Source organism: Pelodiscus sinensis, chromosome 5 (assembly GCF_052426305.1).
Source record: "Pelodiscus sinensis isolate ZL-2025 chromosome 5, ASM5242630v1, whole genome shotgun sequence".
In the NCBI taxonomy this organism is placed as follows: Eukaryota; Metazoa; Chordata; order Testudines; family Trionychidae; genus Pelodiscus; species Pelodiscus sinensis.
In genome coordinates this window covers 103,699,895-103,723,310 of record NC_143056.1, presented here as the reverse complement: position 1 = coordinate 103,723,310, position 23,416 = coordinate 103,699,895, and the positions used below count along the sequence as shown (strand labels likewise).

Sequence of the window (23,416 nt, the reverse complement as noted above, 5' to 3'; positions counted from 1 at the left end):
ATTATATCTTTAGGTTAACAAACTCTAGCAATTAAAAAAGACTAGTGTAATTTACGACATTTAATTAGTAAACACACTTTGTACCATATTCAAGAAAGAATTGTAAGCCAATTGGAATGTTTCAGTTTTAGATTCGTGAAATAATACCTATATACACAGATTGACATTCCCTTCCGATTGATATTTGGAATTCCTTTAACTGTTTATAAAGATTCTACTACTCATAATCATAGATCTAAACAAATATTTATGGTAATCTTAAACCAGTGGCTATCAGCTGCAGTAGATATACCACGGTGACCTTTTGTGAAAAATGGAAGCTTATTCCAAATGCCTCAGACAGGGTCTACAATATCGGACAGTGACTAGATTAGTCTGTTTATTATAATATGTGAAGTACTATGATACTCAGTTCCATAAAACTACAAATAGTGACATCTTGGGATAAAATAAAATAATTGAAAACTTGAAAATAATTTTGACTTTATTTGCCACCTACTTATTTCTATCTGCTATATCTTGAATATAGCTTCTAGTATTTATTAAATCTCCCAGTATTTGTCTTTAGATTAAAGGCACTCTGCAGTGTTTAGGAAGCAGGTGTATAGACATTTTACTTTTAGGCTCACTAAAAAGTTTAAGAGCCTTTCTGCTTCAGAGTTGATTCTCTTTTGGGGTTGTTAAGATATGATTTTTTTTTTCCTTTTTCTGTTTGGTTACAAAACCAGTGAACTTAGTGTGTATGGTATCAGTTTTTTAATGTTTGAAATAGTACCAGGCTAAATAATGTTTCTTCTTTGAGTGATTGTTCATGTCCATTCCATGTAGGTGTGTATGCACGTCGTCGGAGATTTTTCCCTCAGCAGTACCCAATGGGCCAGGAAGGAGCCCCCTCGAGTGGTGTTAGTATACCAACCCATATATACCCCTGCTGGCCCCCCACCCTCTCAGTTCCTTCTTACCTCTGTGGTTGTCGTTGGAATGTTCCTCAGCTCTTGCTTAGCAAACACCTTACTGGTACTCAGTGGAGTTCTCATTGTTTGTTGTTCCTGTTATCAGTTAATTAGTTGTTAAGACTTGTTATCTGAATTAGGTTAAGAGTTATCTGCGTTAAGTTGGTCCCGGCAGCCCATCATGCCCAGGCCTTATGGCTTTAAATCTTGCAAGAAGTGCCAACGGCCCATGCCCTGTGGCAATTCACACTGAGCCTGTCTTAAGTGCCTGAGAGAAGCTCACCTTTCTGAGGCCTGCAAAATTTGCAAGACATTCAAGCCATGCACAAAGCGAGAGAGAGAATTGTGCCTCAAAATCATACTGATGGAGGCAGCCTTACAACCAGCACCAGCATCTCAGAACACACCGGTCTCAGTGTGGGGGGCGTCAGGACACTCGTGCACCTCTCCGGCACTGCGCAGGCCTCGGCACCAATCCTGGCTGCCTCAGAAAAAGAGGAGGCCTAACTGGTAGGTCGCCCCCATGGCGTGTGCCCTTCATGCGCTCTCCAAAGAGAGGTTTCCCTGATGGAGGCCCCAGTCCCCCTGACTACCTCTTAGATCTCAGACTTCAGGGGCTGTCCTCTTCCTCGATTAAGATTCACCTGGTGGCAGTCTCCGCCTTCCTCCCAGGGAACAGGGGTAAGACCCTTTTTGCTAACCCGATGGTAAACTGGTTCCTGAAGGGACTGGACAGACTTTATCTGCATGTCCGACAGCCAGTTCCCCAGTGGGACCTGAATTTGGTCCTTTCCAAACTCATGGGGTCCCCCCCGTTTGAGCCGCTGGCAACGTGTTCCTTCCTACACCTGTCTTACAAGGTATCCCTGTTGGTGGCTGTCATGTCGGCTAGGCGTGTGTCCAAGCTGAGGGCTCTCACCTCGGACCTTCCCTCTCTGGTTTTCTTTAAGGATAAGGTAGGCTACACCCCCACCCTACCTTCCTACCTAAGGTGGTGTCGACCTTTCATGCATCTCAGGACATATTCCTACCCGTGTTTTATCCCAAACCTTATGCATCAGGGAAGGAACAGGCACTACACACCTTAGACGTCAGGAGGGCCTTGGCCTTTTATTTAGAAAGGGCAACACCCTTCTGCAAATTGCCGCAGCTTTTTGTGGCCATTGCAGAACGCTTAAGTCTCGACACAGAGAATATCTTCCTGGATCATTGCATGCATCAGAGAATGCTACAGTCTGGCGGGGTACCAGCCCCTCCCCTCACAGTGCACTCGGAGGGCAATGGTTTCCTCCACAGCCTTTGTGGCCCAGGTCCCGATCCTGGACATCTGCAGGGCCGCCACTTGGTCCTCCGTCCACATCTTTGCCAACCACTACACACTGCCACACCAGGCTAGGGAGGAGGCCGCCCTGGATAGGGCGGTCCTCCATTTGGTAGAAGGCTAGAACTCTGACCCCACCTCCTTAGGTTCTGCTTTGGCGTCACCTACGTGGAATAGACATGAGCAATCACTCGAAGAAGAAAGAACAGTTATGTACCTCATTACTGTTGTTTTTCAAGATGTGTTCATGTCCATTCCAAATCCCACCCGCTTCCCCTTCTTTGGAGTACTCTGGTAAGAAGGAACTGAGAGGGTAGGGGGCCAACGGGTATATATGGGCACCCTGCTGGCCCAGCAGGTACTGCTGAGGGAAAAATCTCCGCCGATGCATGCGCACTGCGCCTACACACCTACATGAAGTGGACGTGAGGAACACATCTCGAAGAACAACAGTTACGAGGTAAGTAACCATTCTTTCCTCGTGGATAAATTATTTTTTCCTAAAGTACAGCTCCTGATAGTAGGGGTCTGATGATGCCACTCACATGGTGAATTATACAGTGCCAATGTTATACTAACAGTTAATTTTGTTAAGTGAATTATAATTGAATGAGAGGAAGTTGGTCAAAAGAGTAATAATTGGGGAAGTGAATATTTATTGATTATAAAGAATATGTAGTGGGGAAAAATGGAGGAGATGGAAAACTTAGCACGTTATACATATCAATTGTATTTACATGTGATACCAGTTGGAAATATGGTATATATATTTCTAATAAAAATAGTGAAGTTACTAAATAATTTCAATAAGCCGTTGGTCAGAGTGCACCTCATTATCTGTTCCTGGGGTAAGCAATGAAATCATTAACAAAAGTACATTACTGTTCATGATATTTCATTCAACTTTTGGAGGCCCATAGGAACATCACCTGTTTTTTTCCATAACATAAGTATATTATAGTATGGTTCCTTGTTGACTTGCACATCATATTGAATTTACATTAACTTTACATAGCCACTTATGTCCTTCATTCACATGTCATTTGTTTGTTGATGAACAAATTGGAATGTTTTTCTTTTATATTATGAATATATTTTAAAGAGACTGTTGCTTGTCTCCTATGTAATAAACAGCAGTTACTTGAATAAAATTATAAGGACCACAGAAAGATTTGGAGTAGTTTATGGAGAGATTTGGTAAGATTTTTGCCTGGCATTTATTCCATAAGTAGTACTTTCAGTGGCCATGTTTTTGTTGTCTTCCAAGTTTGGTATTTACCATGATAGTTATTGACTAGTTTTTGCTTTCATTTAATTTGTTCTGAATTGTTATATGGTCAGCTAAAGTCCAAAAGGCCAGCTGACAAAACACGGAAATCTGTTTGAGTGAAGGCGTGTAGTTTATTTACCACCTACTTATTTTTATCTGCTATATCTTGAATATAGCTTCCAGTATTTATTAAATAATCTCCCAGTATTTGTCTTTAGATTAAAGGCACTCTGCAGTGTTTAGGAAACAAGTATATAGACAATTTAATTTTAGGCTCTCTAAAAAGCGTTAAGAGCCTTCCTGCTTCAGAGTTGTAATTCTCTTTTGGGATTGTTAAGATATGATTATTTCTTTCCTTTTTGTATTTGGTTATAAAAACAGTAAATTTTTAAAATTTGGCACATTTCTCATTTGTGAGCATTGTGGTCTGGAGAACAGGTAGTGTTTTTTTTTTTTTTTTTTTTGAATCACTCCAATTTTTATTTTATTTTTTTTCATATGGAAAAAGCAGAGCTATAAAATCTTTGTTTTGTTATTTGTTCTTAGTGCTTCCCTGTGTTCTCAGAAAAGAAATGAAGGGAGAAGGGATGAATTGGAGGCTTTTTGAAGACCTTCCCATATATTTGATCTCCTCCCAAAATGGGATCCATCAAACAACATGATTTAGATAGTAATCTTATAAGCTCTGTGCCAGCCATTTTGCAATTGGTGAGTCTGTTCTGCCCAACTAAGCCCCCTCTTATCTATTCAGACTTCAGGGAACAATTATATTCCACCAAGAGACAATGATTTTCAAAGCATCATGATTTTTTTTAATCCTCTTCGATTTAAAATAAGCACCTAATAATTCTGTTTTAGATTGCAGATAGTTGCTGGTGAATAGATGATTCCGGAGTATCATCTGTAGTTCATAAACCAGTCTATTAGTTTTCAAGATAACTGGGTAAAAGCTTTAACCGTTGGTAACGCTGGATAAGATTCTTCATTGAATTGTTTAAAAATCAATATTTTAAGTGGATTTTGGACTCAGATTTCTTTACTAGTCTGCACAATTTATACCTTCAACATTTGTTGAAAAGAAGAGTAGAAATTATCAGCTAATTACATTCTAACTTCCCAGGTATGCTGAGAAGCTAGATGGCAATCCTTATAAATCGTATTTAAAGAAGGCGTAGTCACATCTCCCTTTTATTGAGTGGCGCATGGCTATTTTGGTTTACAACTTCATATGTTTATGTGCTAATAAATGGAATGTATACCTGGAAGATGGCAATTGTTTTTCACTGCACTGGGACTAGAGTGTCAATGTTTGTTTAATGGGAGAAAAAACCCGACATTTATTCTAAAGCAGCTTTACCATTCCCAGGCAGATTGAGACAAAACCACCTCTAAAGAGGACACGAAGGAACAAAATAATTACTCCCGGAATAATGTGGCGTGGTGGGAGAAAGTACTGTCCCTGAAGGGGAAGAGCCATTTGTAAATTGCCAGGGTAAGGAAGTTGGGTTGATGACTTAACCAAGCCAAAGTAAGGAAAAAGATGAATTATGCAGCAACTGATTTAATGGAAGTGACTACATGTGATGTGCAAGATAACAGGGATATATTTCATTTTAGAGTGTATGCAAAACCAGGACCTTTATTGACCCATCACATGGCTGAATGAAATATAATTAATAGTAATGTATTGTCATTCATGATTTGACTGCTTACCCTCAGCCAGGGCAGAAAAGGTTAGCTTCAATTGATAATTTCTTGACCCTTTGTTTCTGTGGGTTTTTTTGAATCCTCCTTCTAGGCTTCTGTAATTCAAAATGTTTTTGATTGTGTGAATAATTCATATTGCAGCCATTGTATTCTATATTTACATTACAAGCATAAATATAATGTTCTGTATCACATACATAAAAGTAAACATTCTTAAAAAGCAGGTAAATCTTTATTTGTATTAGGAAGAAGCATTACATGCGTTCATTCAGCCTGAGATCCTTGATGGCCCTAATCAGTATTTCTGCGAACGATGCAAAAAGAAATGTGATGCAAGGAAGGTAAATATATGTCGTTTGTGTAACATTGCATTGAATAGTGTTTATCTATCTGTAATATAATCTTGTCCATTGGATATTGTGTTCTTGTTTAGGGCCTGCGATTTTTGAATTTTCCATATCTGCTGACCTTACAGTTGAAAAGGTTTGACTTCGATTACACCACTATGCACAGGATTAAACTTAATGATCGAATGACTTTTCCTGAAGAGCTAGATATGAGCACGTTCATTGATGTTGAAGATGAGGTAAAGTCCAGAACATTCTCTGAGAACAATCTTTCTCTAAAATCCAGTGTTACCAGGGTAGTGTTTTCAACCTGTCATCTGTGGACTATGTCCAAGATTTCCAAAGAGGCCTACACCTCCATTTGAAATTTTTTTGGAGTCTACAAGTTTTAAAAAAAAGTTGAAAACCATTTCATTAGGGAAAACACCATGGCTAATATATTGAAAATTATGTGTTTGTGTGTTAGGATTCCTAAATTCTTTCTTTCTTTCTTGGCATCAGAAAAAAATTGCCTTACTGTCAAAAATGCTGAATGCCAAGAGCTCACTTTGACTTAGTGGGAATTGATGACGCTCAATGCTTTTAAAAATCAGACCACTTTTTTGGAACTTTAATCAGGATTAAGGAACTTTGGGCACTTAGTGATGAAGATCTCAGCCCATGTTTCTTTATTTTTTATGGAACTTTGCAGTTCTATTAATTTATAAGAGGGAGCTTCTGGCAGTCTTATACACAGTTATATAAAATGCCTGGGTTTGATTTCCAGTGCTGGTATATTTCTCTTTCCATCTTGTTAGAAACCAAGAACAATGCACTGACATTAAGTGTAATTCACTCTCTATCTACAGATACCCACAGATATAAAGCAGATATCTGTGGAATTTCAGGGCTCTAGTTATAAAAGCCACTTCCTCCTTACCTTGATACTTGTCCTTTGATCTGGGAGAAATGTACAGGGAATTGCCTCTTCAGAGGCACTTTCCTGTTCATGTAAGTACTATATTTGGGTATGTCCACACTACAACGTTAATTCGAATTAACACGTTAGTTCGCATTAACTTTAATAGGCGCTACACATACAAACCGCTAGTTCGAACTTAATTCGAACTAGCGGGGCGCTTAATTCGAACTAGGTAAACCTCATTCTACGAGGACTAACGCCTAGTTCGAATTAAGTAGTTCGAATTAAGGGCTGTGTAGCCACTTCATTCGAACTAGTGGGAGGCAAGCCCTCCCCAGCTTGCCCTGGTGGCCACTCTGGGCACCACCAGGGAAACTTGTCTGCCTCCCTCCCAGCCCCGGAGCCCTTAAAGGGTCACGGTCTGGCTACGGTGCCCGTGCCAGATGCAAGCCTGCCAGCACCTAGTCGGCAGACCCTGCACCTGGCACGGCACGAGCCAGCCACCTGCTGCCACCCAGCCCTCCCCCTCTTCCCGGGACCAGGCTGGTGGCTCCCAGGAGCCTGCCCGGGGCCGCAAGTGGTGGGCGCCCGCCTGGTCTAGTGCGGACATCGTGGCACTAGGCACAGGAAAGTGGCTGTCTAGGGCAGGATAGCTGCCAGCCTGGCCACCCAGGAGCACGTTTGCATGAAAATCAAGGTGGTCCAGTGAGACCCCTGACCCTGAGCTTAGAACATAAGAACGGCCATCCTGGGTCAGACCAAAGGTCCATCTAGCCTAGTAGCCTGTCTGCTGACAGCGGCTCACACTAGGTACCCTAGAGGGGATGGACCGAAGACAATGACCCAGCCATTTGTCTTGTGCCATCCATCTCCAGCCTTCCACAGAGGCCAGGGACACCATTTCTACCCCCTGGCTAATACCACTCCATGGACCCAACCTCCATGAATTTATCTAACTTCTCTTTAAACTCTGTTCTAGTTCTAGCCTTCACAGCCTCCTGCAGCAAGGAGTTCCACAGGTTGACTCTTTGCTTTATGAAGAAGAACCTTCTGTTATTAGTTTGAAGCCTGCTACCCATTCATTTAATTAGGTGTCCTCTAGTCCTTCTATTATGGGAACTAATGAAGAACTTTTCTTTATGCACCCTCTCCACACCATTCATGCTTTTATAGACCTCTATCATATCCCCCCTCAGTCTCCTCTTTTCTAAGCTGAAAAGTCCCAGTCTCTTTAGCCTCTCTTCATATGGGACCTGTTCCAAACCCCTGATCATTTTAGTTGCCCTCCCCTCTCCCACCCTCTGTCTTCCCCTCTCCCATCTCCTTTTCCCAGTGTCCCCCAGTTTTGTTAAATAAAGAGAGTTTCTATTTTTGAACACACGTGTTCTTTATTTTATACATCAGGAAGGGGGGCTAGGGACGGGTAAGTGGAAGGATGAGAGGGAGGAATGGGGTACGAGCCCCCGATGAGGAGCACTGGGGTGGGTCTGCGGGCTCCTCGGGGTGGAAACTCTCCAGCAGCCCCCTGATTGACTCCCCCGGATGGCAGCCTGCGGCAAGTGCAGCCGGGCTGATGGCTGAGTGCTGTAATGTGCTGAGTGTGGGCATTCAGGGCACTCCAAGCCAGGACTGTTTTGCTGTACGTCATAGAGTTAGACAAGTGAGCGGGGAACCCCTGAGAACTGTCTGTCCGGGTTGGGGGTCGGGTCCTAATCTGATGCCCTGCAGGCACTGCTTCTGGCCATCCTGAACCTCGGTTTAGGGTCCACTCAATGTGGACATGCTAGTTCGAATTAGTTTTTAGGTCTAGATGCACTAGTTCGAATTAGCTTAATTCAAATTAGTTAATTCGAACTAAGTTCAAATTAGTGCTGTAGTGTAGACATATCCTATCTTACATATTTATCAGAATATCTGTTCTTTCTCACGTCATACAGATTTTTATAGAGTATGCTGGATATAAGGTACTTAACATAGTTAACTTTAAAAGAGGTCAGAGTTGAAATCTCTTTTATTGAACCTGCTGTGAAGGACATTCAGCCTTAATTTTCACTAGTAAAAAAAGGTTTAAATGTTGCATATTAAGGTCTTGAAATGCAGAACTAATGTGCCTACACTTCAGGATTGCTTTGTGAGAACAGTGACTTCAAAATCAATACACTGTTACTGTCTGCTGGTGATAATATGGGGAATAGCTAAAGATTTGCTAAACTGCAGATTTTCAGGAGAGGGTCGTTAAAGCAATAATGAAAGACTGAGCACTTAAAAAATTTAAAAGCAGATTGTTCCTACTGCATATTTGCATATATTTTATTTTGGAGACACGGGTTTAGATGGTATTAAAGTAACTATTAGTTTTTATTACTGTTCTCATTGTTAATTACATTCCTATTTTGAGGATTAGTAGGCATGCCTTCATTGGGGGGGAAAAAGAGACTACAAACTTTCCATTTGTCTTTTCAGTATTGTTTTTAAGTATTCTAGAACTCTCAAAAATTTGCATACTGTATGTTTAGGGCTTCTGTACAAGATAGGGATGCTCTGGGCCAGACAGACACCAGTTAAACCAGTTACCCCTTTAAATTCCTTGTCCAAGGAAAAGGTAGTTCCATGCACATAATTTTAAAAATAGACATATCAGGGATAGCTGGCTAATTTTAATTTTAATATAAAAAAATACATTTCGTGAGACTTTCTCTTGGAATCCATTGGAATATTGTTGGTAACCTATAGCAACTTAACTTATCAGTTAGGATAATCATAAAAAGTTAAGTTTGTTTCTGTTTTCAAAACTTAGCATCCTCCTCAGATTTGCCACATGTAAACTATGGATAGTACTGTACCATACTTCACTTTGAAAATTTGTAGAAAGAAGGCACTATAGAATTGCACAGCATTTATTGATAGTTCATTATCTTATTACATACAAGTGTATTACCATTTTTATCTCCTTTATAAAATTAATATTTATGGCTTATTTTTAAGAAGTCTCCTCAGACTGAGAGTTGCACTGATAGTGGAGCAGAGAATGAAGGCAGCTGTCACAGTGATCAGATGAGCAATGATTTTTCTAATGATGATGGTGTTGATGAAGGAATCTGCCTAGAAAGCAACAGTAGTGCTGAAAGGACTTCAAAAGTTGGCATTGAAAAGGTACTTGTCAGCTTTCTTGAGCTTTTGGACTAATGATGAAAGAAATACAATATATTTTGTTTCTGGTGTTGTGAAAGCCCCCACTCTTTTTTTCGTGTCTCTCAATTCAAATTTTAGAATAAAGAATTATGTTTTAAAGATTAAAAAAACCTTTTTTTTGCCTTCAGTACATGTTTGAAAGTGTACAGAGAATAGTCTAATCCTCCATGCTTTAATCCTTGTTGTGATATGATTCATGACAGTAGGCAAGCCACCGTATTCCTTTATCTCAGTTTCCCCATTTATATAATGTAGCTATTAACTACCTGGCATAAGAATATTGTTTTGAAGAATAATGCCTCAAAAGTGCATTGAGAATTTAAATTAGGTAAATGCTTTGTCTGTGATAAATATTAGAGAAATGGCCATTGCTTCCATGTTAAAGGTGAAATAAGCCTGTGCAATGTTTAAGTTGAGTCAGCTTACCTGTGAATGTCTGTATTTTCAGATAGTGATAGAAATGTAGCCGTGTTAGTCTGGTGTAGCTGAAACAAAATGCAGGACTATGTAGCACTTTAAAGACTAACAGGATGGTTTATTAGATGATGAATTTTCGTGGGCCAGACCCACTTCCTCAGATCAAATAGTGGAAGAAAATTGTCACAACCAAATATACCAAAGGATACAATTAAAAAAATGAACACATATGAAAAGGACAAATCAAATTTCAGAACGGATTGGGGGGGGGGGGAGGTAAATGTCTGTGAGCTAATGATATTAGAGGTGATAATCGGGGAAGCTATCTTTGTAATGGGTAAGATAACTAGATCCTTTGTTGAGACTCAGGTGTAAAGTGTCGGATTTTTAGCATGAATAACAGTTCAGAGGATTCTCTTTCAAGTGTAGTCTTAAAAGGCTTTTGAAGCAGGATGCAGGTAATTAAGTCATTGAGACAACGTCCTTTCTGGTTGAATGGCAAGAAACTGTCCAAGAGGCTCTGGGAGACAGATCCATAGTCTCCTGTAGACAACCACCTAACCTCAAGATGATTCTTACCAACAACCACAGGACATACCACACTAATACCAACCCTGATACCATCCCTTGCAACAAACCCCGTTGCCAGCTTTGTCCACATATTCACTCTCCTGATACCATTATTGGACCTAACCAAGTGAGTTATAAGATCAAGAACACATTCCTGGGAACCAGAAATATAATTTATGGTATCATGTGCCAAAAGTGTCCGTCTGCTATGTACATTGGACAAACGTCTCAGACACTTTGCCAAAGGATCAATGCCCACAAAACAGGTATTAGACAGGACCACAAAGAAAAAACAGTTGCTTGCCATTTCAACCAGAAAGGACATTGTATCAACCACTTAATTACCTGAATCCTGCTTCAAAAGCCTTTTAAGACTGCACTTGAAAGAGAATCCTCTGAACTGTTGTTCATGCTAAAATTCGACACTTTACACCTGAGTCTCAACAAAGGATCTAGTTATCTTACCCATTACAAAGATAGCTTCCCCAATTATCACCTCTAATATCATTAGCCCACAGACATTTACCTCCTCCCCCCCCATCCTCCTTCTGTTCTGAAATTTGATTTGTCCTTTTCATATGTGTTCACTTTTTTAATTGTATCCTTTGGTGTATATATGGTGGTGACATTTTTCTTCCATTATTTGATCTGAGGAAGTGGGTCTGGCCCACGAAAGCTCATCATCTAATAAACCATCTTGTTAGTCTTTAACAAGACTAACTTTTTACTTTATTTCACTTCATGTAGTCTTTAAAGTGCTACATAGTCCTGTATTTTGTATTTTCAGATGTTTGTGGAGTTTATAAATTTGAGTGAACTTCTTTGGTTGGCACTATTTACATTTTTAAAATTGCACCATATTTTTTTTCCTTTTGATAGAGTGAAACTTTCCCATCATTAACACCAATTTAGTTTTTTCGTCTGTGGATTATTTTTATTACTTTTTTTTTTAAATACCAGGTTCATACTCAACAGCAGGCTCCCTCTGTTTTTGTTTGTTTTTTTCCTTGGATAAGAAAAATATAGTAACGAAGGTGGGGATAAAATATTTAGTATCTGCATTTGTATTTCGCATTCATATAGGAGAAAAGGGTGGTCCTCTGAGGAACACAGATAAGTGACCTTGCTGAATGACTTGCTTTGCACTACCTATTTCTTAGGTCAGTGATGGGCAATTTGCAGCCCATATGGTAATCTGATTGCAGTTCATGAGATGTTTCACTGATTTTGACCGCCCACAGGCACCACCTCCCAGTTTCCAGTGGCTGCAGTTCTCAGTTTTATACACTGTTTGCATAGTTATTTTTCATGTAACTTTACATAATTAAGGTAATCTTTTTAAAAAAATAACACGTGCAGTTTGTCTTAGTCCCTGTTCCTTCTGATTTTTTTTCTTTCCCTAGAATTCTTTACTATATGAACTCTTTTCTGTAATGGTCCATTCAGGAAGTGCTGCTGGTGGCCATTACTATGCCTGCATAAAATCTTTTAGAGATGAACAGTGGTATAGCTTCAATGATCAACACGTTAGCAAGGTAAAGCAATATTTGCTTTTTTGTTTCCCCCCTTGTATTGTACACAACTCTCACTTCCAGTATTTAATGAAGTAACGTGCATAGTTTTGAAATTACAGTGCACACTTTGAATTTAGTTTTTCACTTTATTTCACTTCATGTAGTCTTAACTTTTTCATGTATGTGTAATTAATTAATTAACTTAATGTTAAATGGCTTTTTGCAAAATATTTTCATGTGACCAGTGCTACACGTGAGTCTTTGCAATTTTTCATATTTGTATTCCTCCTTATTTCCAACCACCATCAGTGTGCACTGTGTGATTTGGGCTTTCTGTATCTGTGAGGACCTACAATATTTCTCTTTGCGGGAAGAACGTTTTCAAAATGTGGTTCTTGCCGCCTCCCCCCCTCCTCCTCCTCAGATTTTTGTGTCACTGTTGGATCAAGGAATGGAAGTAGCAATGCAAACCAAATAGCTGAGAAATAATGGTGCACTCTTTGTCGTGGCATTCTAAGTTTTCCCTGTAGGCTCATTTTGCAGTATTTGCTGTCATGGTTCCCCACCCCACCCCAGGATAATTTGTTTGCTCCTCTCAGGAAGTGTCTGTCTGCAGCCTAGTTATGTCATCAGTCTGTGCAATATAGCAAATTGATGGGGTGCTATTGTTACTCAAGAAATATGAGGCTTCCAAATATAACAATAGGTAAGCCACCTGCTTCAGGTGGTCAGGATATTTTATGGCTTCTCCCTGCTGTTTATTTCTCTCAGTGTATTAAAAAACTTTTCCTGCAGGACGACAGTGATGTCTCGTCACTCTGCGTCCCGCCATCCCTCTCCCCTTAGCTACACAGCCTCCTCCCACTGAGCTTTTCATACAGCAGCCATGTGGATCAGTGGCACAGTTTCACTCCAATACCTCGCCATGCATGCTGGGCAATACAAGCCCGAGATTCTTAAGTGAGGCTTCCATCTCTAACCCCTACCTCCTTTCCTTACACCCTCATCCCCCGTCTCCATTCTTACATCCATCCATCCTCCTTATATCCTCCCCACCTGGCCTCACCCTACCCCACCACCTTCCTCCACTCCTACATCACCATCCTTCCCTAACCCTTCCCCCTCCACACCTCCGCACTACCTATCCCCCTGCCTCCATTCCTATATCTCCCTCATCACCACCATCCTCCCTTACTACACCGTCCATCCCTATTCCCCCTTCCTCCCTCCCTACGCGCACCCTTCCACGAATTCATTGAGCTGCACTCTTGGGCTCAGGCCAGCCTTTTTGAATGGGCCTGTTGGGGTTTGTGTAATGCCATGTGAATTTCTCGCTTGTGGATTTAAAAAATAAAAGAAACAAATGTAAAATAGTGATGAGTCTTTAGTGTGATGTGTGAGCATTGATTACCAGTTTTCTCAGTACTAACAAAATGCACTTTCATTATTTATTTGACAAAGAATGAACTTTAAAAAAAAGTTTCTTTTCTTCTTTTTAGATAACCCAAGAAGATATTAAGAAAACATATGGTGGATCCTCTGGAAACAGAGGCTACTACTCTAGTGCTTTTGCTAGGTTAGTAAATCTCTAATATTCCTTTTTTTACATATTGTTGAGTCACAGAGCTGAAAGAGACCTCAAGAGATCATCAAGTCCAGCCCCTTGCCCAAGGCAGGACCAATCCCAACTAAGTCAACCCAGCCAGGGCTTTTGTTAAGATTCCACCCCATCCCTAGGAACCCCTTCCAGTGCTTCACCACCCTTCTAGTGAAATTGGTTTTTCCTAATATCCAACCTAGACATCCCCCACTGTAACTTCAGCCCATTGCTCCTTGTTCTGCCATCCGTCACTACTGAGAACAGCCTCCCTCCATCCTATTTGGAGCCTCCCTTCAGGAAGTTGAAGGCTGCTTTCAAATCCCCCCTCACTCTTCTCTTCTGCAGACTAAACAAACCCGAATTCCTCAGCCTTTCCTCATAGGTCATGTGCTCCAGCCCCCTAATCATTTTGGTTGCCCTCCACTGGACCCTCTCCAATGTGACCACATCCTTTCTATAGTGGGGGGCCTAGAACTGGACACAGTACTCCAGATATGTCCTCACCAGAGCCAAATAAAAGGGAATAATCACTTCTCTAGATCTGCTGGAAATGCTCCTCCTAATGCAACCTAATATGCCATTAGCTTTCTTGGCTACAAGGGCACACTGTTGACTCATATCCAGCTTCTCATCCGCTTTAATCCGCAGGTCCTTTTCTGCCGAACTGCTATTTAACCAGTCAGTCCCCAGCCTGTAACAATGTTTAGGATTCTTCTGTCCCAAGTGCAGGACTCTGCACTTGTCCTTGTTGAATCTCATCAGATCTCTTTTGGCCCAATCTTCTAATCTAAGTTACTCTGGACCCTATCCTTGCCGTCCAGCATATGTCTCCCCACCCTAGCTTAGTGTCATCCGCAAACTTGCTGAGGGTGCAATCCATCCCCTCATCCAAGTCATTAATAAAGATGTTCAACAAAACTGACCTTAGAACTCATACTTGGGGCACTCCGCTAGAAACTGACCACCAACCTGACATCGCCGTTAATCATTACCCTTTGAACCTGTCAGTCTAGCCAGCTTTCTGTCCATCTTACAGTCCATTTGTCCAATCCATACTTCCTTAACTTGCTGGCAAGAAAACTGTGGGAGACCATATCAAAAGCTTTGCTAAAGTCAAGGTATATCACATCCACTGACTTTCCCATATCCATAGAGCCAGTTACCTCATCATAGAAACTAATCAGATTGGTCAGGCATGACTTGCCCTTGGTGATTCCATGTTGACTATTCCTGATCACTTCCCCTTTTCCAAGTGCTTCAAAATGGATTCCTTGAGGATCCCTGCCATGATTTTTTTTTTTTTTAGTCCAATCAAACTTCATTCCACTTTTTGGTAAAAATGGTATAATATATTTATGGTATAATATATTCTAAAAATTGGCAATTTCAGATCTTGTATCAATAATATGAATTTTGTACAGGCAGTCCCCAAGTTATGCGGATCCGACTTATGTCGGATCTGCAGTTAAGAACGGGGCCCTCCCTCTCCCTGGTGTCAAGCAGACCAGGGAGAGGAAGCAAAGCGGCGGAACACGCGGACAGCCCAGATGTGTCTGGGCTGTCTGCTGCCTGCGTGCTCTGCGGCTTTGCTCTGCGTTGCTCCCCGTCCCCCTGATCTGCAGACCGGGGGACGGGGAGCAAAGCGGTGGAACACGCGGGCAGCGACAGCCCAGATGCGTCAGGGCTGTCCGCTGCCCCTGTGCTCCGCGGCTTTGCTCCGGACGCCTGTGGTACAGCAGCTGGGGCGCTGCCAGTTGGTCCCGTAGCGCCGCTCTGGGCGCTACTGGACCAACCCGGCAGCACCCCAGCTGCTCTGCTCCAGGCATCCTGATTCAGCCACTGCTGGTCAGTTTCAGCAGCGACTGAATCAGGACGCCTGGGGCAGAGCAGCTGGGGTGCTGCTGGGTTGGTCCAGTAGCGCCGAGGAGCGGCGGCGGTACTGGACCAACCCAGCAGCACCCCAGCTGCTCTGCCCCAGGTGTCCCCAAGTCAGCCGCTGCTGAAACTGACCAGTGGCTGATTACAGGAAGCCCCTGCCCTGGGCTTCCTGGATTCAGCCGCTGATCAGTTTCAGCAGCAGCTTACTTGGGGATGCCTGGCGTTCTTAAGTTGAATCTGTATGTAAGTCAGAACTGGCATCCAGATTCAGCCTGATCAGTTTCAGCAGCGGCTGAATCTGGACACCAGTTCCGACTTACATACAGATTCAACTTAAGAACAAACCTACAGTCCCTATCTTGTAAGTAACCCGGGGACTGCCTGTATTTAAAACAATATTTGTGATTATGGTTATGTATTTATAAATGTAATAAATATTTGATTTTGACTTGAATCAGATACTCATGTTTTTAAAAATATTTTCCCTACTAGCTCCACTAATGCATATATGCTTATATATAGACTGAAGGATCCAACAAGAAATGCAAGTAAGTGTGTATTTTTACTGTTTTCAACTGATTGCATGTTTGTTAGACTTCATTTCTTATAAGTAATTTTCATACATGAGGCACAGTAGAAGTGCAATTTAAAATTTGCTCACTTGCTAGTGTGATATTACATGGAATCAGGACACTGACATGTTTTCTATGTTTCGACATTTTTTTCAGATATTTTAAAGAACATAATAAAAAAGCAAATAGGGAAGTTGAGTGTTTTTCATTTTATATTCTGTTGAGCACTGCAACATTGGGAGGGGGAAAAGAAGTGCATTTGAAAGTTCTTTAAAGTAGAAAATTGTTTTGGAAATACTATATTTGTGGGGGAAGAACCAGCATATAAATAAAGGTTTGGCCATTGGTATTTTTTTCCTTTCCTTTTATAATCCAGGGAGATAGTAATTGTGGAAATGTACCCAAAACAGTAGTAATGTCTGCTCTCTACACAAAATATCCTATCACTGAATCAGTGAGAACTGAGGGATTTTTATTCTAAAAAAATGGGATTACTTCAGAGATGAACTTGGCTTGTGATTTCAAAGCTATAGTTTTAAAGAAAATGGAGATCTAGTGTAACCCTTGTTCTTTGCCACTGAAGGGAAGATAGAAATGGTCTATGCTAAACAACATTAAAATTATTTTAAGATTCTGACAGCTGGTATCAGAATTAATCTTAGCAACACCAAATATTTGTGTATTTTTATATTGATTTAAAAAAAACCAAAACATACCTGCCTTGTCTCTAGATGCCCTGACATAATTTAATTGAAAAAAACAACAACCACCCTCAAGCATAATGTATGCTTCCAGTACCAGCAGGTTAGAAACCTTTCCACCTCACATAAACATCTGAAATTCAACACCCTCCAGTCCATAAATACCTAGAGGATAAAATGGATTAGATGACTAACAGATTTAGGCTCTGGTGAACCAGAGTAAGCAAAATCTAGAGTCAGTAATCCCTCGTGGGGAGAGCATTATTAGTTGCTTACTTCCATTTATGTGTATTGTGCTACATCTCTTTAAGGATTATTTGTGCAGCATATAACGTAATGAAGCTTCAGACCTAATAACAAGGGAGTTTTATGTTATGTCTCTCTGATCTCAGAAGCAGTATGACATTGCAGTAGAGGTAGTCTTGTGAGAACCATGTTGCAAACTATATAGGTCTTTGTTAAAATCTGCACTGTGAATTCAACCAAGAAACTTATTTGGTAGTCAATTCAGATTGCAAAGTACTGGTGAGAGTCTTTTAGCTCAGAATTATGCTTGATATTGCAGAATTATAATTGCCTGATTGACACAGTTAAGAAACTGAAGTCAAGGTGACTAGAACATGAATAACTGCTCTAAGGTCTTCATTAAAGAGAAGAAGATTTTTTTTTTATCTCCAGGTGCAGGTGGATAAAGTTGGGATTAATAATAAACAGGCCACTATATCTTAATGTGTGAGTCTGTTAGTCTCATCTATTTGTAGATGGGCATATGCAGTTGATGAATTCCAACACCTCCCACTCAGTTGTGTGTGCATGCAAAGTGATGCATATGTGTGTATGGAATGGATTGGTGATCTGGCCTACATAACACGTTCTGCCATTGTAACTGTATCAGAAGGAAACCTAGGTAATTATCAGTTTCCCTTAACCTTTCCTGCTGGATAAAATTTTAGACTGCATAAAATTGACTAAAAAGTTAACCAATAAGAACAGCTATGAGGAAGAGTATCCATTTTAGGAAATTACCAGCAAACATGAAGACAGCAGCAAAATACCAGTTTGAATTGACACCTTGAAATTGAATTAAAAGCGCGTACATTGATGGTTTAGTTATATTTTGAACTTGTCTGGTGAATTTGAGCCTTCTGTTACATATTTAGACAAAAAAGTCTGTTTTGAAACTTCAGAATTTTGCCATTCCATATTTTTAGCCTGGCTACTTAAATAAAGAAAACCTCTGGTGGTTCTTTGCTTGCTGATCCCTGTATATATTCCACTGTGGGTTAGAAAAGTGCGGTGTGTGCCAGGAATCAGAATTTTGAAAGTCGTATCCATTAGCCCCGCATTTCTCAAACCTGTGGGTCCGACCCCCCGGGGGGGTCGCAAGCAACTTAGAGCGGGTTTGCAGCAACTTGGGGGGGGGGGGTCACAATATCACAAAGCTTGAGAATCCCTGCATTAGCCTGTATGTACATCCTTGCTTTCCTTATGCCCCCAATAGAGGAGATGAGGGTGAGGCAGTGGGACCACCTCTCCAGCTGCTTCTTACAAGCAACATGCCTGATTTGGAACTTCCAGTGTATGGACTTTTCTTTGAATTCTTTCTAGAAGTCTAATGGGGTTGCTGAGTTAGTCTGTAACTGGGGAAAAAAAACTTAAACAACGAATGGTCCTCTAGGACCTTAGAATAGGGGTAGGGAACCTTTTTTGGGTCCAGTGCTGCTGACCCACAGAAAAATCAGTCCGGGGTGCACACAAAACAATCCCCCACTGACGTAGCTCCTGACCGAGAGAAAGAAAGGCACTGTGAGCCCCCTTACACAGCAGAGCCTAGGGACGCCCAAGGTAGTAGATTTTGTGTGCTCCAGCCCTGCAGTGGGGGCTGGATCATGGCTAGGTAGGAGCCGCATCTGGTCCCCAGCCCTGAGGTTCCCCACCCCTGCCTTAGAGACTAACAAAAAATGTAAAAAATTGGAGCTTTGCGAACAGGGGTAGCTCACAGAGTTTCAAGAGGGAGTTCTCCAGGTGAAGGAGGAGCGAATACAAGACCCCTGAGGTAAGCAACTGTCTGTAGTGTGTGTTTGTGTTTAGGGTTTACTTGCTAGTTTCCTGAAAGAAATTGTGCTCTGAGCTTGTGTGTGTTGGTTAGTTTGGAGATTGAAGTGCTGAGCTTTTTGTTTGAAGGACTACGTGCTGTGAGCCCTCTGTTTGTTGGAAGCTGTGAGCCCTCTGTTAGTTAGCCCTGGCCCCTGGGTAAGGCTTATCAGGGACAGCTAACCGAGTTTCGAGAGGGAGTTCTGAAGGGGTGAGGTTTGCTATTCTTTAAAACTTTTAAACTAAACTGATCTGAATAAAAACCCTATCAATAACCTAAGTAGGTGTACGAGAGAATGCATAGTGGGGGCTATCCTGTTTATTGCACTCAATGTAGCATGTATGATTACCTGACCGCTGGGCGGGTGGTAGGTGTGCATTCGGTGCAAGGAGCTGCGTACGGGTTAAGAACATAAGCATGGCCATACTGGGTCAGAACAAAGGTCCATCTAGCCCACTATCCTATCTGCCAACAGTGGCCAGTGCCAGGTGCCCCAGAGGGGGTGGACCGAAGAGAATGATTAAGCAATTTGTCTCCTGCCATCCATCTTCAGCCTTTGACAAACAGAGGCCAGGGACACCATTCCTTGCCCCCTGGCTAATAGCCTCTTATGGACCTAACATCCATGAATTTATCTAGCTCTTTCTAAAACTCTGTTACAGTCACTCCAGGGTTTTGGAGGCAAGAGTGGCTGAATTGGAGGAGCTGAGGGAGGCCGAGAGATACGTAGATGAAGCTTTCCAGGATGGTGTAAAACTGTCCCTCCTCTGGTCAGACAGCCCTTGTGCTATATTAAGGGGGATGAAAGACTCAGGAAGAGAGAACATTCAACTGGAGCAGAGGGAAATAATCCCATAGTTGGGACCCTCCTTCCAGAGGATGTTATGGTATCCTCTCGCAGTGAGGATACATCTCCGGGTAGAATTGCCAGATGGTTTAACCGAAAATACTGAACACTCCCCTCATCTCCCCCCCCCCCCCAAAAAAAACACCGTGGGAAAAAATTCTGTTGGAGGGAGGGAGGAGACCAAAAAATAAAAAGGACCCCGAGAGTTAAGCCAAAAAAATAAAAAAATGTAAAAAAACCAGCATGGCTTCTTTAAGAGGCTGCCAGCGGCCATCTTGTCACCCTGTTCCAGACCAGACAGGTCCCCTGCAGAACCAGGTAAGCGAGGGGCGGGGAGGGGGCCAGGATGGCTGGTTCCGGTTGCCGAGTGTGTGTAGGGTTGCCAGGTGTCCAGTATTGATCCGGACAGTAGGATATTTTTGCCCCCTGTCCAGGGGAAAAAAAAATCAGAAAATACCAGACAGTTTAAGTGTCTGGTATTTTCTGAATTTTGTTACCAGACAGGAGGTGAAAATACCGTACCCGGAGAACCGTATGGTGACTTGCCTGCCTGGTGCAAAGGTTGAGGATCTCTCGAGGCATCTAGATAGACTTATCATAGAATAATAGGACTGGAAGGGACTTCGAGAGGTCATCGAGTCCAGCCCCCCGCCCTCAAGGCAGGACCAAGTTCTGTCTACACCATCCCTGACAGATGTCTATCTAACCTGTTCTTAAATATCTCCAGAGAGGGAGATTCCACCACCTCCCTTGGCAATTTATTCCAATATTTGACCACCCTGACAGTTAGGAACTTTTTCCTAATGTCCAATCTAAACCTCCCCTGCTGCACTTTAAGCCCATTACTCCTTGTCCTGTCCTCAGTAACCAAGAGGGACAAATTTTCTCCTTCCTCCTTGTGACACCCTTTTATATATTTGAAAACCGCTATCATGTCCCCCCTTAATCTTCTTTTTTCCAAACTAAACAAGCCCAGTTCATGAAGCCTGGCTTCATAGGTCATGTTCTCTAAACCTTTAATCATTCTTGTCGCTCTTCTCTGTACCCTTTCCAATTTCTCCTTACAAATCTGCTAGAGTTCTTTGAGGGGGTCAACAAATATGCAGACAAGGGGATCCAGTGGATACAGTATACTTAGATTTCTAATATCAGAGGGTAGTCGTGTTAGTCTGGATCTGAAAAAGTGACAAGGAGTCCTGTGGCACCTTATAGACTTACAGATGTATTGGAGCATAAGCTTTCGTGGGCAAAGACCCACTTCCAGAAGGTCTTTGACAAAGTCCCTCACCAAAGGCTCTTAAGTAAGTTGTCATGGTATAAGAGGGGTAAGTTCTTTTGCGGACTGATAAGTGGTTAAAAGATAGGAAACAAAGGGTAGGAATAAATGGTAAGTTTTCCTAATGGAGAGAGGTAACTAGTGGAGTCCCACAAGGGTCTGTCCTGGGATCCATCCTATTTACTTATTTATAAATGAACCAGAGAAAGGGGTAAAGAGTGAGGTGGCAAAATTTGCAGATGATACCAAACTGCTCAACATAGTTAAGACCAAAGCAGACTGTGAAGAGCTTCAAACTTAAATGGGCAACAAAATGGCAAATGAAATTTAATGTTGATAAATGTAAAGTAATGTATATTGGAAAAAAATAATCCAAACTATATATACAATATGATGGGGACTAATTTGGCTACACCTACTCAAGAGAGAGATGTTGGAGTCATTGTGGATAGTTCTCTGAAAACATCCACTCAGTGTGCAGTGGCAGTCAAAAAAGCAAATAGAATGTTAGGAGTCATTAAAAAAGCGATAGAGAATAAGACAGAAGATTTCTTAATGCCTCTATATAAAACCATGGTATGCCCACATCTTTAATACTGTGTACAGATGTGGTTGCCTCATCTCAAAAAAGATATACTTGCATTGGAAAAGGTTCAGAAAAGGTCAACAAAAATGATTAGGTGTTTGGAATGGGTCCCATATGAAGAGCGGTTAAAAAGACGTGGACTTTTCAACTTACAAGAGAGGAGACTAAGGGGGGATATGATAGAGGTCTATAAAATCATGACTTTTATGGGAAAGTGAATAAGGATGTTATTTACTTATTCCCAGAATATAAGAATTAGGGGTCACCAAATGAAGTTAATAAACAGCAGGTTTAAAACAAACAAAAGGAAGTTTTTTTTTTTATCATTCAGCATACAGTCAAACCCGTGGAACTCCTTGCCAGGGTTGAAAAAAGAGCTAGATAGATTCATGGAGGTTAGATTCATCAATGGCTATTAGCCAGGATGGGTAGAAATGGTATCCCTAGCCTCTGTTTCTCTGCAGGTTGGTGACGGGAGGGATCACGTGATGATTACCTGTTGTGATCTCTCCCTCTTGGGTATCTGGTATTAACCACTGTTGGCAGACAGGTTACTGGGCTATATGCACCTTGGTCTGACCCAGTATGGCTGTTCTTAGGTAGATAGTACCATGAGATTTTGTGGGCACAACCCACTGTGTGCTGCCCCTGTTATTTCTCACTCAGCAATGCCTATCTGTTCTGCTTATCGTAGCTCAGGGATGCACACATCGTGTTGAGGAATAATATCTTCCATTCTTTCCGTAGCTGTACTTGAGTGGTGGGAACTTTGGCCTAGTATAGGAAAAGGCAATAAGGCTACAGTCAGACCCAAGATGTCAGATCCCCTCCTGCTTCCCATGAATCACCTTGAATCTGTATGGAGAGTTTTCACTCCCAAAGCCCATATCTGAGTACCATCAGGAGACAGAAAATGCCTTCTGAACTGGCTATGAGATTGTCGAACAACAAATCCGCATAAATGGATCAAAGCAACTCTGTCAACCTCTAAAAAGTTGGGATGTACTGAGACCTAGGGGAGAAATCTAAAGCACATCCTGTCAGGGCCATTTCCATACCAGACCCTGTTCTGAACAGTCAACACTTCCTACTAAAGACAAGGATTATGAGCCAGTTCTTATAAAGGTTGGACCTCCCTGGTCTGGCATCTGGGGACCTGACCAGTCCTGGATGAGGGATTTTGTCAGACCAGAATTTTATCGTATCTCTCCCCCCTGCCATGGGCCCCCTGAGCCTTGTCCTGACCTTCTGGCTGTCTCCTCTGCTGTCCAGCCCTGTTGCTGCACTCCAGGCTTGCTGGTATCACTGGGAGACTCTGGTCTTTGGAACATCCATGATCTGGTGTTGCTGGACCAGAGAGTCTCAGTTAAGAGCGGTTCAACCTGTACCACCAATTTGCTGCCTTCATCTCCTGATGATAGTCACTTTGGCATCTGTGATCTCTCATCATAAATAACTTCAGCAGTTATTGTACAGGGGGGCAGAAGCATTCCCTATTTCTCCGGAAGAGGTCCAGGATCACCAGCACAAGCTTAGTCTGCAAACCACTGGATACAGTCAAGTAGTCCTTTTAGTCGTCAAAGGTGATCTTGAACCTGTTAAAGCAATGTGAGCCCTTAACCCCAAAAGAAATATTATGTCCCATCAGAGAGACCAGAATTCCTTTTTA

The 23,416-nt window shown here is 41.8% G+C and overlaps 1 protein-coding gene across 5 annotated transcripts in view; it reads left to right on the top strand.

Moving 5' to 3' along the window:
- Nucleotides 1–23,416, top strand: part of USP47 (ubiquitin specific peptidase 47) — a 170,042-nt gene that overhangs the window by 78,983 nt on the left and 67,643 nt on the right. For 4 of the 5 annotated variants that reach the window (XM_075927892.2, XM_075927890.2, XM_075927894.2 and 1 more), the window contains 6 exons: nt 5,497–5,592; nt 5,685–5,837; nt 9,485–9,652; nt 12,082–12,213; nt 13,692–13,768; nt 16,163–16,218. In XM_075927892.2, coding sequence (XP_075784007.2) covers nt 5,497–5,592; nt 5,685–5,837; nt 9,485–9,652; nt 12,082–12,213; nt 13,692–13,768; nt 16,163–16,218 — 682 coding nt within the window. The remainder of the gene's footprint in view (nt 1–5,496; nt 5,593–5,684; nt 5,838–9,484; nt 9,653–12,081; nt 12,214–13,691; nt 13,769–16,162; nt 16,219–23,416) is intronic. The other variant, XM_075927891.2, reaches the window with a different exon arrangement.